Here is a 15,737-nt window from a genome sequence, read left to right as displayed (position 1 = left end):
ACATCTATTTGGAGATAAAAAAAGTAATTAAAAAAATAAATACACTGATATCTAACAATGATAATTATTCCCTTTTATCCAAATACAAAACAAACTTTAACTTCAGATGACATCCTAAAACCAAAAGCTTGATCAATCTGCACACTATGTTGAAATCCAGTTTTAGTATTCTCACATTCATTGAAAGTTTTGCAAGGTCAAGGATCTTACACTAAATACTAACTGGGATATAACCCTGCGTAATCTGCTGAAAGCCAACTTACGTTTCAGAGGAACATGTCACCCAGATCTTCAGGGTCAAAGAAGAAGTCAAGCAAGAAGAAACATTGAAACCTGAACACTCGAGACTAAAACCTTACAGAAACCCATGAAGAATCTGTCATGTCATACAGGTACAATTTCTGAAACATCATGTTTTCTAGTTTTTAGGATACTGGACGATAGACAAAGTCTGAAAACCCAGTTACTCGAGTGTTACACACCGTCGTCAGAAACCTTTAGAATCTACCAGCCTAGAATCTGTTCAGCATTATTTTTAACAAACTTTGACTACAAATTAAAAAACATTTACTCACTAGATGTTCATCTGTTGTGTACGGGGGGCCAGGCTCTGCCCCATCAAACAGATATGGATGGTTGGAGCACTTCCGCAGCTGCATGAGGATGTTCTGCAGTCTCATTTTCTCTATCTTGCCAGCACCATTCACAATATCAATATCCTTCATCAGCACCTTTGTATACCTTTACATAAAAACATAATATAAACATTACTAGGTCAAACCTTTAGTTTTTTTAGATATGACAAAGCAAACAGAAACTTCCCAGTGACAATCTGAAACAGGGGAAATTTAGGATAGCAAAATTCTTCTCTTTACCTGACAGAGATGTTCTTTCACAAATTACAAAATGACTTTAACATGCAATAAATATTAAGGCAAGCCACTTGTTGTTGTGATCCTGATTTTCTTTTCTATACACAGTTCAAATTGGCTAAATACAGAATATTACATTGGTATTCCCTCTACATTCTCAGAAGCCATATTATTTTGTGGGTTATTTCATGATGCTATCAGCAGCTAGACTATACATCAATGAACAGTATGATGACAGATGAACTAGATGGAAGTGGTCATGGCCTAATCAAGGTACTATCCCAACTATTATCCTGACAGGATTGAGGGGGGGGGGAGTTGAAACAGATGAGATCAAATATGAGTCGTAGTCCACCGTGCCAGCTTGTTTGGTTCAGGACCTGAAAGAAATTTGTGTTCAAGGAAAATTTTTTGTTTAATACATGTTTCACTGTAAACAGTTTTAACTACATTTCTCTTATCACACTTTCCCAAGTAACAAATGCATATATCATTAAATGTTGTGGTCACATGGAGTAGTACCCCTGCTTCATATCTTGGAGGTTCCAAATCCAGTTCTAGGTCTAGTGAATGGTTACCCTGGCTGAAGTTCTTCAGAGATTTTTTTATCCTTTCTGGACAAATGAAGGGACAGTACTTCAAATTAGGCCACAACCACCTCTTCCAAATGCTTTCCAATTTATTACTTAGTAATCATCCAACCAACTGATGTACTATATTTTGAGGCGCTGACAACATTTTTAAATAACCCACAAATAAAGAAGCACAAAGGATTTATCACTTTTCACTGAAATGCCTCAATAATGCATCCAATCACTCATATTTACAACCTCAATGCAAGCACACGTGTGATCAAAAACAGAAAAGATCATATATTTCACTTACCATTCTCTTTGCATTTTACTGAGTCCAACATAAATTTTCAGTTCTTTCTTTGGTTTCAATCTTTTCTCAACTTCAGCTTTTAAACGACGCAGCAAGAATGGCCGTAAAACCTGAACCACAAACACATTACTATTCATATCAACAGCATCTTTATTTATTTCAGCCCAAATCTATAATAACTTCTAAAATATAAAACTTCTTACACCTTTACGTACTCTCAATTAGTCAGAACATGAGATACACAAGTACTAGCAAATATAACAGAAATTTCATAATAGGAAATTCAATTTAAATCAAAATCAAAGAGACATATTTCATAAAATTGGCAAACACAGAGCTCTGCTGATTTGTCTGCTTTGTTCTGAAAACAGCTCATGTAATTGTTAAATAGTTTAAGCATGTATCATGTTTCTCCTTTATCCAGTGCCCATTCAATAGTTAAAATCAAAAGGCTCTGAGAACATCAGGAGGACATGCCAAGTCTAAATATTTATGATGATGGTATCGTAACCTGATTCAGGAGGAAATTAAGAGGAGACTGAACTCGGGTAATGCTTGCTACCATTCAGTCCAGAACCTTTTATCTTCTCGTCTGCTGTCCAAAAACATAAAAATTAGAATATACAAAACTATAATTTTGCATGTGGTTCTGTATGAGTGTCTCTTGGTCTCTGACATTAAGGGAGGAATATAGACTGAGGGTTAACAATCAAGTTTCTTCCGTCAAATGTGACACTTTTTTAAGTTTTCCACCTCGTCAGCACCTGCCTTACATGTTTCGGCTCACCACGGAGCCATCATCAGAGGCATTTATAGTAGAAAAAGAAATCACCAACACACAAAACTTCACTTTGTCCAAGATAGCCACGTTCCAGTTAATTAAAATAATTACAAATANAATGGGGGAGACGAGGAATGCGTATAGGATATTGGTGGGAAAGCCAGAAGGAAAGAGACCACAGGGAAGACCAAGGCATAGGTGGGTGGACAATATCAGAATGGATCTTAAGAGAGATAAGATGGGATGGTATGAACTGGATAGATCTGGCTCAGGATAGGGACCAGTGGAGGGCTCTTGTGAACACGATAATGAACCTTCGGGTTCCATAAAATGCTGGGAAATTCTTGAGTAGCTGCAGAATTGGCAGCTCCTCCAGAAGGGCTCAGCTCCATGAGTAAGTAAGTAAGTAAGTAAGGTATGGTAACAGCAAATATTACTATCATTTTTGACATTCAAACAAATTAAGTTGTATTCAATTACAATATTTCATACAGCAGATTTGTTTTCTTCATTACGTACAACAAAGGAAAAGCCTCCTACTCAGTTCCATTAGATAGGGCTACTTTTGTTCACTGGAATGTCCAGTGATTATGAGTAGCTTCTTCTGATGAGTCCAGCTCATCCTAGCTCATCATTCCCTTCTTTACAACCGTATCTGACACAAAGGACGCAAAGGGACACTTGATATGCACAATCAAGAAAGCAACACACCAATTAAATGCAGGAACAGCCACATTTTAAAAACGATATGAAGAAAGCACCAACGACACACTGAAAAGAATGATATTCGATTAACATGCAGTGAATTAGACACCTTATAAAATTGTTGATTGATGATGGCAGTATATGGCTGAAACGTGTAGCATTGTGATAATGCATATATTTTCTAATATTTCATTAATTGTAATAACATTTTATACATATTACGATCATTGTATGGTTTAAGCATTATTATTGCACTATAGATGGAAACAACAGACTATAAATTAGGTACACTTTTATATAACTGCTACACTATACTGTTTTTTCTAGTTCACTGTGCCAAAATTTTATTAGAAGTAGTTCCAATTATTGTAGAATTTCATTAAGATAGTTTAAGGTCACGCCATAGCTCAAGCAGTTAGTCGCTGGCTTCCCATTGCGGCAGCCTGGGTTTGATCCCAGGTCTGGTCAAGTGGGATCTGTGGTGGACAAAGTGGCGGTGGGGCAGGTTTTCTCAGAGTGCTTTGGTTTCCCCTGTCAATCTTCATTCCACCAATTGCTCCACAATCACCCTCACCTATCATCTGGGGCTGGTACAATACGCCAGAAGTGGCCGAAGTACAAGGGACTTAGTCCCAACCCACTAGCAATAAAAAATAGGTTAAATTATGCCCTTTAAAATGATGCTCTATGTTTCCAGAACTTCATGGTTTTGTGGGGTCGTTATTAATGTTCACCACACGCGCCTGCTATCTGCCTATTCTCACTGATTCGCCCTCACTGTTTGTTCCACCGCGAGTGTGCCGGCAGATTTCGCTCCTCCGTAGTAGGCGGCTGTCCGTGCCAGCTGAGTTAGTTGTCTGCTCGCAGTGTGGCAGTTGCCGGAAGTTGCCTGGTTGCAGAGCGTGGTTGCTGGAAGACATCTGGTTGCGGAGCGTGGTCGCTGGAGTGGCGGCAGCCGCGCCAGTTGCCCGGTGAGTTGGGCATGACTGCCAGAGAGCCGAGGCAGCCGTCCCTGATGCAGTGAAGAGCCGATGACTCCGAAGACCGATTGCTCTGGACAAAGTGTGACGGCTGACTGGCTGATGTGGTCACTAACGATTGCGAGCTTTGGGCTCCGCCTTTTATACCATGCGTGATGGAGGAGCGAAACTTGCAGTTGCGATTGTGAGCACTGATTGGCTAGTGCGTGTAATGATCTGAATGAGGACTACACAGCGAGTGCTGTATAAATGCAAGCGTTGGAAGCAATGTGATTGGTTAGTGCACATGATGGTGAAAAGTGTGTTGGACAGCGGGTGCTGTATAAATATGAGAGCTGACAGCAATTGACTTAGGAGTGAGTGTTGTCTGCTGATTGGCGAAACAGCGTAATAGTATGTAGGATGTTCCCACAGTTTCTTGAATCGTGTGTGGAGTCTTCTTATGGTGTACAGTGGTTGTGTTGTATGTGAAGTCTATATTTAGCAGTGATACTAGGTGATTCATGTGGATGGTTACTTGAAACATGAAGAATCAACTGAAGAGGGAATAATTTTAACAAAATTCAACAATAACTGCAACTTGTGTTAACCAAGTTTTGGAACACTAATGTCACCTTAGAATGCTACTTACAGCATGAAGTCTTTCCACTAAAGTTGCGTCTCCAAGGAAATTATTGGTGTTGAACCATGCATCGAAGTCCTGTTAAGAAAGAATTACATTAACAAGAAACATAACTCACTACATTACAAAATGAGCCCTTAAAAACCTGATGTAATATAAATATAGAGCAACCATTATGAATGGTTAGCAGGTATTTGGAGGTATGCGGCAGTATAGTTGGTTGAGGCATTATGCTACAAGCTGGAAGGCCACGGGTTCGATTCCCAATGAGATTATTGGACTTTTTCAATTGACCTCATCCTTCCAGCCACACATGGCCCTGGGGTCAACTCAGCCTCTAACAGAAATGAGTACTACGAATCATCCTGGGGGTAAAGCGTGGCCGGCACATAAGGCTGACAAACCCACTGCCATCTGTGAGCTGACTGTTTAGAAAATGTGGGAGCCTCAGAATCTCACAACCCTAAGAAGTCTGTTACAGGGACAGCATTTACAAGCAGGTGTTCAAATATGCAATGGAGTTAACTTCTACCACCCACATGCTTCACTACCGTATCAGCATATATGTGAGTCAAAGGGGCTCCAGCATGACTTGTGTCACATTCTTTACAATATAAATCCCATTACTGGCATTGAGAACTGAAACATGAATAGAAAATATTTATGGGAATAATTAACCTATTAAACCCTCTTTCAATATCACCATTTTGTTCACAGAAAATTAGAAAACTTTTGATGAAAGGCCTCTGTTACCCTGACAGCCTTCAGATATGGAGTGCAACTGCATACAGAGGAACCTCGCTTAACGAGCATAATTCGTTCCAGAATCTTACTCTTAATGCGAAACAGTCGTTAAGCGAAACAATTTTTCCCATTTAAATTAATGTAAAACATGATAATACCAAAAAAATACTCAAAAACTTTTATGTATAACGTTTATTCAAAGAAATTTATATATACATTCTTAAGGAACGTGAATCATCTTCATCTTTTTTTTTCTATGCGGAATGAACCAACCTGGAATACGAATTCGATTTGCAGAAAAAAAATCCATATGAGGAGCAACCTTTCAACATCGTTGAGAATACGTAACCGTTGGGTAGATATTCTTGTCACTCCCTTTGAAGCATCTATCTCCTTAATCTTGTCCTTGTTCTCGAGGATCGTGCAAATCGTTGATGTAGACTGATTGTACGTGTATGTGTGTGCTACATCAGCCACGCTCACACCTTGTTCTCGGTTTTCAATGATTTTACGTTTCATTTCTACGGTTATTTTTATTCTCTTGTGGCTGTCTTTTTGCGGCTTTTTCTTCGGGGACATTTTTGCAAGGGTTATTAATCTTTGCACAAAAAAAAATCACAAATAATATGTCTGAACACAAGTTTGAAAAAATGTGTGATCACAAGCGACACTAAGATGCTAGCGGAACGAGTGCTAAACACAGACTGATGTAGCAAGTGCACGATCCGGGACTTCCCCTCTCATCACTCGTTATGCGAAACGTCGCTCGTTAAGTGAGTCATTTTTTTACAATTTGTTTTTCTCATTATGCGAATTACTCATTATGAGAGGTGCTCATTAAGCGAGGTTCCACTGTATATACTGACTAAGCAGTCACGGACTCATCAAGGGGTGGTCTTCCAGCTTGGAGGCTGGGCAGGGGACAAAAAATTCACCACCACAAACAAAAAGGGGAGGGGGATGTTCTGAAATATTACACAAGACCCTGAGACTTGTGGACACGTTTGTCCATTTGCTTAGTTGGTTAGTCAATTAATTACTAAAAAATGCTTCTATCTGTACTTGTAAGCCAGGATAGTTCAAGCATCAACTGACAGATAACAGTGATAATACAAAATCTGTCACTACACACAGACTGGCTCTGTGGAATTTGTAGTGGGGGCTTCTTTTCTGGGGCAAAGTGACTGCAGCCACACAGCTTCATCCTCCACCTGCCATTAAGACTGTATGGAGTTTTACCTACACGCTCTCACCTATCTTCATGCTTCAGAGTGCAAGCAAAGGGACACATGCTCCTGCATTTGTAATCAGGCGAAGTATATCAAGACACAGTGAAATCCCTGTTTAAGGTTTCTTCTGAGAGAAGTGGATTTGATCACCGAGGAACAACTTAAAATTTAAATGCCACACTTTCTAAATCATCATAGGATGAGCTGGATGGAGTTTATGTAACTAATTTTAAGCACTTTATTTAAAATGCTATAACCAATACAATTTTTAAAATAAACGAATAACTTTGTTTTTATCAGCAAAGGACATAGTGTCACATATTATAAGATTATGAAAGAGTTTCCAACTTTTTCACAAAGTGGTTCTGCATTATAAAATCATTTCTTCTTGTAACACTTGGCATACTTCTGTCTCTGGAGAGGTAAAACAGCTGGAAAAACCAAAAACCTTATTTCATTTTGCTCATATGGTTCACATTTTTGCTACAGTCTTCAGATCTTTGCCCTGCTGACTAGGGGAAGAGAAAAGTGAAGAGGAAATTCTTTGTTTCATACATCAGTGTCAAGACCTATAAACACATGACAACAGGTTCTGTTGTCATGTGTTTATAGGCTGTTCTCTACTGACGGGGGTTTGTCCAGTGATTGAGACTAGCTCTTTCTAATGGGGCCAACTTAGTAGGTCTATCTTGCCCAATCCACCTGAGGACAGATACAGATCCAGTCTCCGAAACGTTATGGTTTTTTTGTCTTATATATACCAGACGATGGATAGAGTCCAAAATAAACCTTACTAGTTAAGCGGCCTCCGTAGTCTAGGAGTAACGTTCCCACCTCATGACTCAAGGTACGCGGGTTCAAAACTTGGCGGAGGTCGTGGAATTTTTGAGGGCGGAAAAATTCAGGGAACAAGTCCTCCGGGAGGGACTTTGAGTCGTGGGTCCCGTGTTGTAGATTTACGGCACGTAAAAGATCCTCATGTCTCTAGGAGACCCCTGAGCAAAATTTGGCAAAGTTTCTCACTGAAGTAGTTTCCAACGCCTCCGGTAGATGGGGAAGCATTGGGTACCACTGCCAGAAGAGGGCCAACCTCGCTGGCATAATGGGGCTGATAGCAAGCACCAGTACTGGTAGGGTATGGCGACAGCAGAAATTAAAAGGGGGACGTACAATAGACTACTAGTCACGGTGCATGGGGAACCCACCCTCTCCAAAAATAATAATAATAATAATCTTATAGTTCTGTACAGCATACACCATCGTCAGAATCCTTTAAAGTCTATAAAAGGTTAAACAAAGTTAATTTAACACTGAAATTACTAACTTGGGAAGGTTTTAGCGAACGAAGTTGCCATTGCACATAAAACAGTATGGAAAGTCACTGCTCTGTATCAAACATCTGAACATTACCCACATTATGTAAATACTCACATCTGATGAGGTGAAGACCTCTGGCAAGAGGAAGTTGAGAAGTGACCAAAGTTCATGAAGGTTGTTCTGTAGAGGTGTTCCTGTCAGCAGGAGACGGTTCGTTGTTTTGAACTCACGAACAATTTCGGAGAGTTTTGACTTCTCGTTCTTGATACGGTGGGCCTCATCAATAACCATGTAACGCCAGTTGAACTTCTTGAATACTCCTTTCTCCTTGATTACCATTTCATATGATGTCACACACACGTCCCATTCACCAGGCATCAGCGTTTCCCTTATGAAAATATTCTAGTAAACAGAACATAAATATTTCACTTTAATACTTCAAAAAATAACTCTAACTGTCTGTAAACACTACAATATTTGCTAAAATAAAGTTCAGTATTAATAAAGCTGTGCTGGACATAGTACTGTCCAGTTAACTTTTCTCTGGGGCCGTGCCATAGCTCATTGTTTTTTCGACATGAAGGGATTGTTCACTTTGAATTTGTTCCTCTACACTACGGTCAACTCTGACTTTCACTGTAATGTTTTTTGAATCCTGAGAGAAAATATGCAATGAAAAATACTAGAACTTTGGTGCAGTCACAACTGGCTCCTTCATCATGACAATGTGCCCACCCACATGTCCTGAAAACCACAGAGTTTGTGACTAACAAGAGGGTTATTGTTCCCTATCCTCCCTACTCGCTGGACTTAGCCCCTGTGATTTTGCTTTGTTTTCCAAATTGAAAATGAAACTGTGAAACAGTGTCTTGACATCCAAAGGGAACCGCAAGCGGTACTTGACAGCATTAAGGAAAATGACTTCCACGGTGCTTCTGAAGCGTAAAAAAATGATGAGATCGCTGTATATGTTCCCAAGGAGACTGTTTTGAAGGAGATGGCAGCCAAAATTGAGTAAGTTAAGCCAGAATTAATGTACAGCAAACCTTCAACATTCACGACTTCATCATTTGCAAAAGCTGTAAATCCATGAAATGCCTAATGCATGAACTAGTCTCTATCTGTGTACCTCTGGCAATGCAAATATGTGAGTTTGCTGCTGAAGTATGGTACCTTGCTGTTTTCCTGTTTTAGTCTCGGAGATTCAGACTTTAGCGGTACAAATAAAAATGGAGACTGTTTTCATCACACAAACACCATCAACACCCTAGACACCACATCTAACATACCACAACCCAGTCCATCTTGAACAAAATCAAATTTAACGCCTTAAAGACTGCATTTCTTCCTAACAGTATATAAAAATTCATTTGATACCTCACAAGAAACACATTACATCTCTGCTACAAAGTACAACTGGTTAATGCTGTTTAGAGAGAGAAAAAATCACTGTTTACTGTGAAAACCATATGGAACACACAAACGTATCCTGTGGATACAATGCAGAGTTTTAGTATGTTATATCAGGTGGTACATATAGTGACCACGGGGCTTCAAATGGTTAAACAAAACTTCAGCGAGTGGACATACTAATACATATAAAGCCCTTAATAACTTACACCAACAAACACATGGGAGATCTGTAATTTCAGAATCAGTAAGCCCGTTTAAGACTTACAGTAAATTAGTTCTTAAAACAAAGACTACCGTCAGTGCTTCAGACTAAATCATGATTCTGTCACACTTGCATCAAGAAATACGATCACAAAATCTACATCTGTTTCATGACTTACATGTAATGTGCAGTTAGTTTATACAATTAAACTTGAAACAATCCTTTAAGAATCATCTAACATTCTGCAAGCTTTTCTTAACAAAATCTCCTCACCCTAGCCTCCTGGTCACCTATAAGACACACTGCACGTAAAGAAGGAACCCATTTCTTGAATTCGTTCATCCAATTGGCAAGTGTTGACTTTGGAACAATGACAATGTGTGGTCCTGGAATGTTCCGGTAATGTTTCATGTATCTGGGGATGAAATAACATTTGATGAGTCTTACACTGTATGTTCCTCAGGGTTCACAATTCCCCATAACTCTGTCAAGAGTCAATTTAGGCTAACCCTGTATAATGGCTATACCTTTATCTTTACAGTAGCAGTATGCCATATATACAAATGTATGAATGAAATGTACAACACCAGAAAGTAGACTGAACTGCTATCTAGTGGCATTTTATAAAAACTGTGTAACAGAAATAGAAACAATGTAGTATTTGATTAAACAAATCAGTTTAATTCCAAAAAACATCATGACAACAGCAAATGAACTCAGTAAAAGAGTCTATTAATTGACTTTATGCAATTGTATTATTTAAATAAGTGATTATAAAGTTATATAAACACTGCTGGTAAAAGCCAATGAAAAATAAAATGAATGTGAACAGATGTTCTAATAGCAGCAAATATTAATATAGTTTCTTTCAGATGCGACACTATCTAGTTTGGTAGATATATACCAATGTTTTGGAGGAACCTACTGCCTCCATCTTCAGGGTAGAAGATTGACCGTCTTTTACTCTGTAGATAGAGATACCAGGTTCATCTGAAACATTAGTATATGTCTACCAAACTACACTGCTTCACAACCAGACAACTGTAGTCTTAAAAAAATGAAGTTACAATTCTTACCCCAGCAATGATATTGTCTGCAGTGTTTTACCGAGACCCATTTCATCAGCAAGGATTCCGTTTATGCCATTTTCATACAGCGAAATCATCCAGTTGAGTCCTCGCACCTAAAGAACAAAAAGGTATTATATAAATAATACAGTTGAAATACTGTTTTTTTATTGGTAGTGGGTTGGGACTAAGTCCCATGTACTGTGACCATTCTGGCCTATTGTACCAGCCCCAGATGAAAGGTGAGGGTGATTGTGGAGCAATTGGTGGAATGAAGATTGGCAGGGGAAACTGAAGTACTCGGAGAAAACCTGCCTCAGCGCCACTTTGTCCACCACAAATCCCACTTGACCAGACCCGGAACTGAACTCGGGCTTCCGCGGTGGGAAACCAGCAATTAACCGCTTGAGCTATGGCGCAGCCTGAAATACTGGTTACAAGCTTTCTGGTGCTAACCTCATGTAAAGACAGTGCTGCAAATGGTAGGTAGAACTGGCTCACTTTGGTAATTTTGCTGTACATTTATGAACACACTGAGCTTCAAGGCACCAATGGAAATGTGTCAGCTCACACAGTACATGACGGCAGGTGTTTGCAATTGTCTCACCCCCCTCTCTTCACTGCAGGAATGAACACGAAAACCTTTCACACTTACTTGATAATCTCTCATTTCTCCATTTTTTACATAATGTGGAGACTGGTCAAAGCTGATAATCGTTCTCCTACTTGAATTTGTTTCAGCCAACAATTCTTCATCTTCTTCCTGTTCTGTTTTTCGATGACGATGACTGCAAGAGAATAATTCATAAAGACCAATCATTTCCAACAGGAACAGAAGCAATATTCAACTATTTATTTTATAATGCCACATTAACAGATAATACGATAATGACAAAACAAAATCAAATGATGGCACAAACAGGATGTAGGAAATGTTGCTACACTGAATATTAGAGAACATCAAATATCAAACTGAAAGAAGACAATAGATGGTGTCTGCAATGTCGGCACCATCACTCACTCTCCTGCTCCAGGGTCTCCTTTTGGTTGGTCTGGATTCTTTCTTGGTCTGCCAGGTTTCACCTTTAGCGGACTTGATGGTGGCTTGTCTCGTTGATTGTTGGACATGAAATGCGTGAAGATCTCTGTCTGTTTTAGAAGGTAATCAAACCGTTTACTCCGATCTGTTTCCTATAAAGAAATAATGCTGAATGAGTTTTTCATAAATTCAAAACCCATCTCACAATAAGATACAATATAAGAACAAAAATGCCATCTTTTGTGATGTGATAAATACAGTCTGGTACAACAGAGTGATGTTCTGGCATACTGTTTCCATCTTCAGCCTCAGAGAGTAGGTCAAAAATGCAAGGAAGCTTACACTATGACCCTAAAGTTGAAGACAGCATGTTCCTCCAAAACACAGGTCAACTTCTGCTGGACTACTTGATGTCACATCCCAACAGACAGAATTCTTGAACATAAATTAAGGCAGGGATGCTGAATTGTTTTCACACTGCCTAATAAAAGATAAAAAGGTAAAGCTATCCCTGCAAAAGGCCGTGGAGGCCCATAGGGTTGTGAGACGTTGAGGCTCCAACATTTTCTAGATAATCAGCTCACAGATGGCAGTGATGTTGTCAGCCTTAAGCGCCAACCAGCCACCCTTTACCCCCCAGGAAGACTCCTGGTACTCAATTCTGTTAGAGGCTGAGTTGACCACAGGGACATAGTGCTGCTGGAAGGTTTAGGTTAATTGAAAAATCCAGTGACCTCCTCAAGAAACAAGCCCATGACCTTTCAGCCCATAGCATAGTGCCTTAACCAACTATGGTACAGCATGGCCCACCACATTGCCTGATACCTAAGTTAAATTAAAGATGGTGCCACCTATCCTCACTATTCTAGTATGGAATGGTGGACGTCATGATATATCTACTGCTACACATTTTTCAATGTTAAATTCTTAGTTTGTGGATGGTTTTCAGAGTGACACAAATGACACTAATTTTGTATAACTGCTTAAATTTTACTTTTTATATTTCATGGTTCAAAATAATCAGCAACATGTAATCTTTGTGTTTTCTCATAGCTGTCTCACTTGGGGTAAAAATATTTCCTTGTATTCTGGGGAGGATACATAAAGTAACAGAAATATATTTTTTGAAAAAGAACTGTTGCTGCTACTGAATTACTATGTACTTTCAGCAATTATCTGTGCATGCATTATTCAGTTTTTGGCTTACCCACATAATTCTTTTAGGCCTATTTGCAACCCTTCAGGGTGCCTACTGAGTTCACTCAATCCATCTGTCTGCATACATGAAACAATAACCACTAGATGAATTTTCATTAAATTTTACATTTTCATTTAGACTGGGCAATTTTAACAAAATCTTCATATGAAGAAAGCAGTCTTCTGGGATATATACATATACACGGTGCCAAATCCCAGAAGACTGCTTTCTTCATAGTGACCGCCGTGAAAGCCTCAAATCTTACAAAATCTTCATATGATGACTTTAGGTCCATTTCTGTATGTATTTGAGGCTTAACTTACCAAACAACACGTCAAAACAAAAAATGTTCAGAAAAACACTGCAGGGCAAATTGAAATTCACATTCTGTGTTTGATACACTTTCAGAGATAAACTGAACACTATAAGCTATTTCTATATTCAACAATACTTTGAATTATATGTATTTTTATTTAATGTGTGCTTCTTTCTTTCTTCATTATCACCAACAATCAGATGTATGATGCATTCATATAGATAAAACCTGTAATCACTGATCTCAGCCAATATGTGAGTGCCAATGCCTCGCCATACCCGATATAATGGATACACACATGGAACTCATGTCTGTGAATCTACTTTGTATGAGAATTTAAGGTGTACTTACAACTTTTGTTTCATAGTCCTCAGTTTTGCCTCTGGATGACAGTGTATCGGCTGAGGAAGCATTNTCTGAAAAAAAAAAAAAAAAATGAAAATAAAATCTAAGAAATCACATAGCAAATTCTACTTGGGATACTATATTTTTCCTAGCATTTCATGTTGATAAACTTAATAATATGCCTTCATTTTAGAATGCACAATGAGTTCCTGCAAATAATTTAAGACAACCTAATGTCATGGTTGGGTCTGTAGCGCTAATGTTTCACATTCAGAAGTTTCAGGCTTAAATTCTGGGGCCCAGATATCAGCTAGCCTGAGTGGAGTTCCTCTGTCCTTTGAGACAAATGCCAGGAATCATACCTCAAACTAGGCCCTAAGTGCTTCCGCATTCTTTCCAATTCTTTATTCACCAACTATCCTATCACTTGATGCTACTAGTACTGAGTCCACACTACAGACAACCCTATTAAACAAAGCATAAATAAATAAAACCAATTTAAGGTAAGAAAACTATGACTGTGTTAAAAATTTTCTCCACTGAATATGGTAAAATGTGAACAATTAAATGATCCCTTCCAGTCTTACTACGCCAACAGCAACACTACAGAAGAAAAGTCCTGTTCCTGAATGGTGCTATTAGATAGGCACATAGTTGTAACAGCACAATATGGCTTTCTCCAAGTTGTAACTATGTCTTCATTTCCTATCAGCATATGTATACTGGAAGTATATTGAAAATAAAATCTAGTCACTTTTTAATGATGATGTGGACCACACCACAGCTCAAGCGGTTAGTTGCTGGTTTCCCATTGTGGCGGTCCGGGTTTGATCCCAGGTCTGGTTAAGTGGGATTTGTGGTGGGCAAAGTGGCGCTGGGGCAGGTTTTCTCCGAGTACTTCAGTTTCCCCTGCCAATCTTAATTCCACCAACTGCTCCACAATCACCCTCACCTATCATCTGGGGCTGGTACAATAGGCCAGAAGTGGCCGCAGTACAAGGGACTTATTCCCACCCCACTAGCATTAAAAAAAAGTAATGATGCAATAGTCTACATCACTGATAACGATGTACCCTTGTTCCCATGGCAGACACAGTATACAGACTGTACACCTAAGACGAATTATTCCTGGGGACCTGCCCAATCAGGCCAGTAAAATTTCATTCAGCATTTAAACAGTATACTACACATAACAGGAGTCAACAATGTTATTCTTTTCATTTCATGCATCCTGTTGTGTTAGTATATACAATTCTGTATTGGAGTCCATTGTAACACAACATAATGGTCAAGGTTAAAACTACCACGCTACATGTTTCGGCTTCTTAAAGCCATTATCAGGAAAAACAAATGATTATTATAGTCACACACTATTGAACTGCAATTGTGAAAGTAAATCTGGATACTTGATAACTGTTACATTATAAAATACATGGTATAAAAATACAATGAATTATAAACTTCTTATAAAACGAAAGTTATGGAGTAAAACATGGTTAAAAACTCTTCATGTGAGATTGCATAACATGAAGTCAGTTGCTGCAATCTTGTTGTACACCCGCGGACATAATGGTATATTCAGGACTTGTATACATATGGTAAGTTGCTTGGAGGACCGTGGTATAGATGTGGTATTATATCACATTAATTGTTCGGTCAGTGCCTCATCTTAAAACGTATTCTGTCCGCTCTGTTGGGAATATAGATTGCAACTGTTCCAGACATATGATGATGCTGCTCTGACAAAGTGGTGTGTTCCTACATAATGCTACCAACCTTAGCTGGCAAATATCCGTCACATCTTCTTTATGTAAAAGTTGCACTGCATGATTTACATTTTGTTTGGCTTTTTTCTTTAAAGAATTTTTGTTTCCATTTCACCACCAAATTCATTTGGGTCAGGTTCTAGTATGGTGGAAGAGGATAGTGTTAGTGCTCTTGTTCTGATGTTAGTATGTTGGGGAGCCAGCATAACTCTTTTGGTATAGTGACTGGCTGGATTGTGGGGTCGGAGTTCGAATC

At 38.9% G+C, this 15,737-nt stretch overlaps 1 protein-coding gene across 1 annotated transcript in view; it reads right to left on the bottom strand.

Annotated features, from left to right (window-relative positions):
* The window catches only part of LOC111874290 (chromatin-remodeling complex ATPase chain Iswi), a 36,927-nt gene that overhangs the window by 19,571 nt on the left and 1,619 nt on the right, over positions 1 to 15,737 (bottom strand). Inside the window, exons 2-10 of the mRNA XM_023869666.2 lie at positions 13,722 to 13,784; positions 11,839 to 12,008; positions 11,473 to 11,605; positions 10,827 to 10,933; positions 10,024 to 10,165; positions 8,250 to 8,537; positions 4,855 to 4,923; positions 1,758 to 1,867; positions 576 to 741 (exon numbers count right to left, since the gene is read on the bottom strand). Coding sequence (XP_023725434.1) covers positions 576 to 741; positions 1,758 to 1,867; positions 4,855 to 4,923; positions 8,250 to 8,537; positions 10,024 to 10,165; positions 10,827 to 10,933; positions 11,473 to 11,605; positions 11,839 to 12,008; positions 13,722 to 13,784 — 1,248 coding nt within the window. The remainder of the gene's footprint in view (positions 1 to 575; positions 742 to 1,757; positions 1,868 to 4,854; positions 4,924 to 8,249; positions 8,538 to 10,023; positions 10,166 to 10,826; positions 10,934 to 11,472; positions 11,606 to 11,838; positions 12,009 to 13,721; positions 13,785 to 15,737) is intronic.

Source organism: Cryptotermes secundus, unplaced genomic scaffold (assembly GCF_002891405.2).
Source record: "Cryptotermes secundus unplaced genomic scaffold, Csec_1.0 scaffold1806, whole genome shotgun sequence".
Lineage (NCBI taxonomy): Eukaryota > Metazoa > Arthropoda > Insecta > Blattodea > Kalotermitidae > Cryptotermes > Cryptotermes secundus.
Note: the sequence above shows the minus strand (reverse complement) of the source record. Positions and strands in the feature narration are given on the sequence as shown.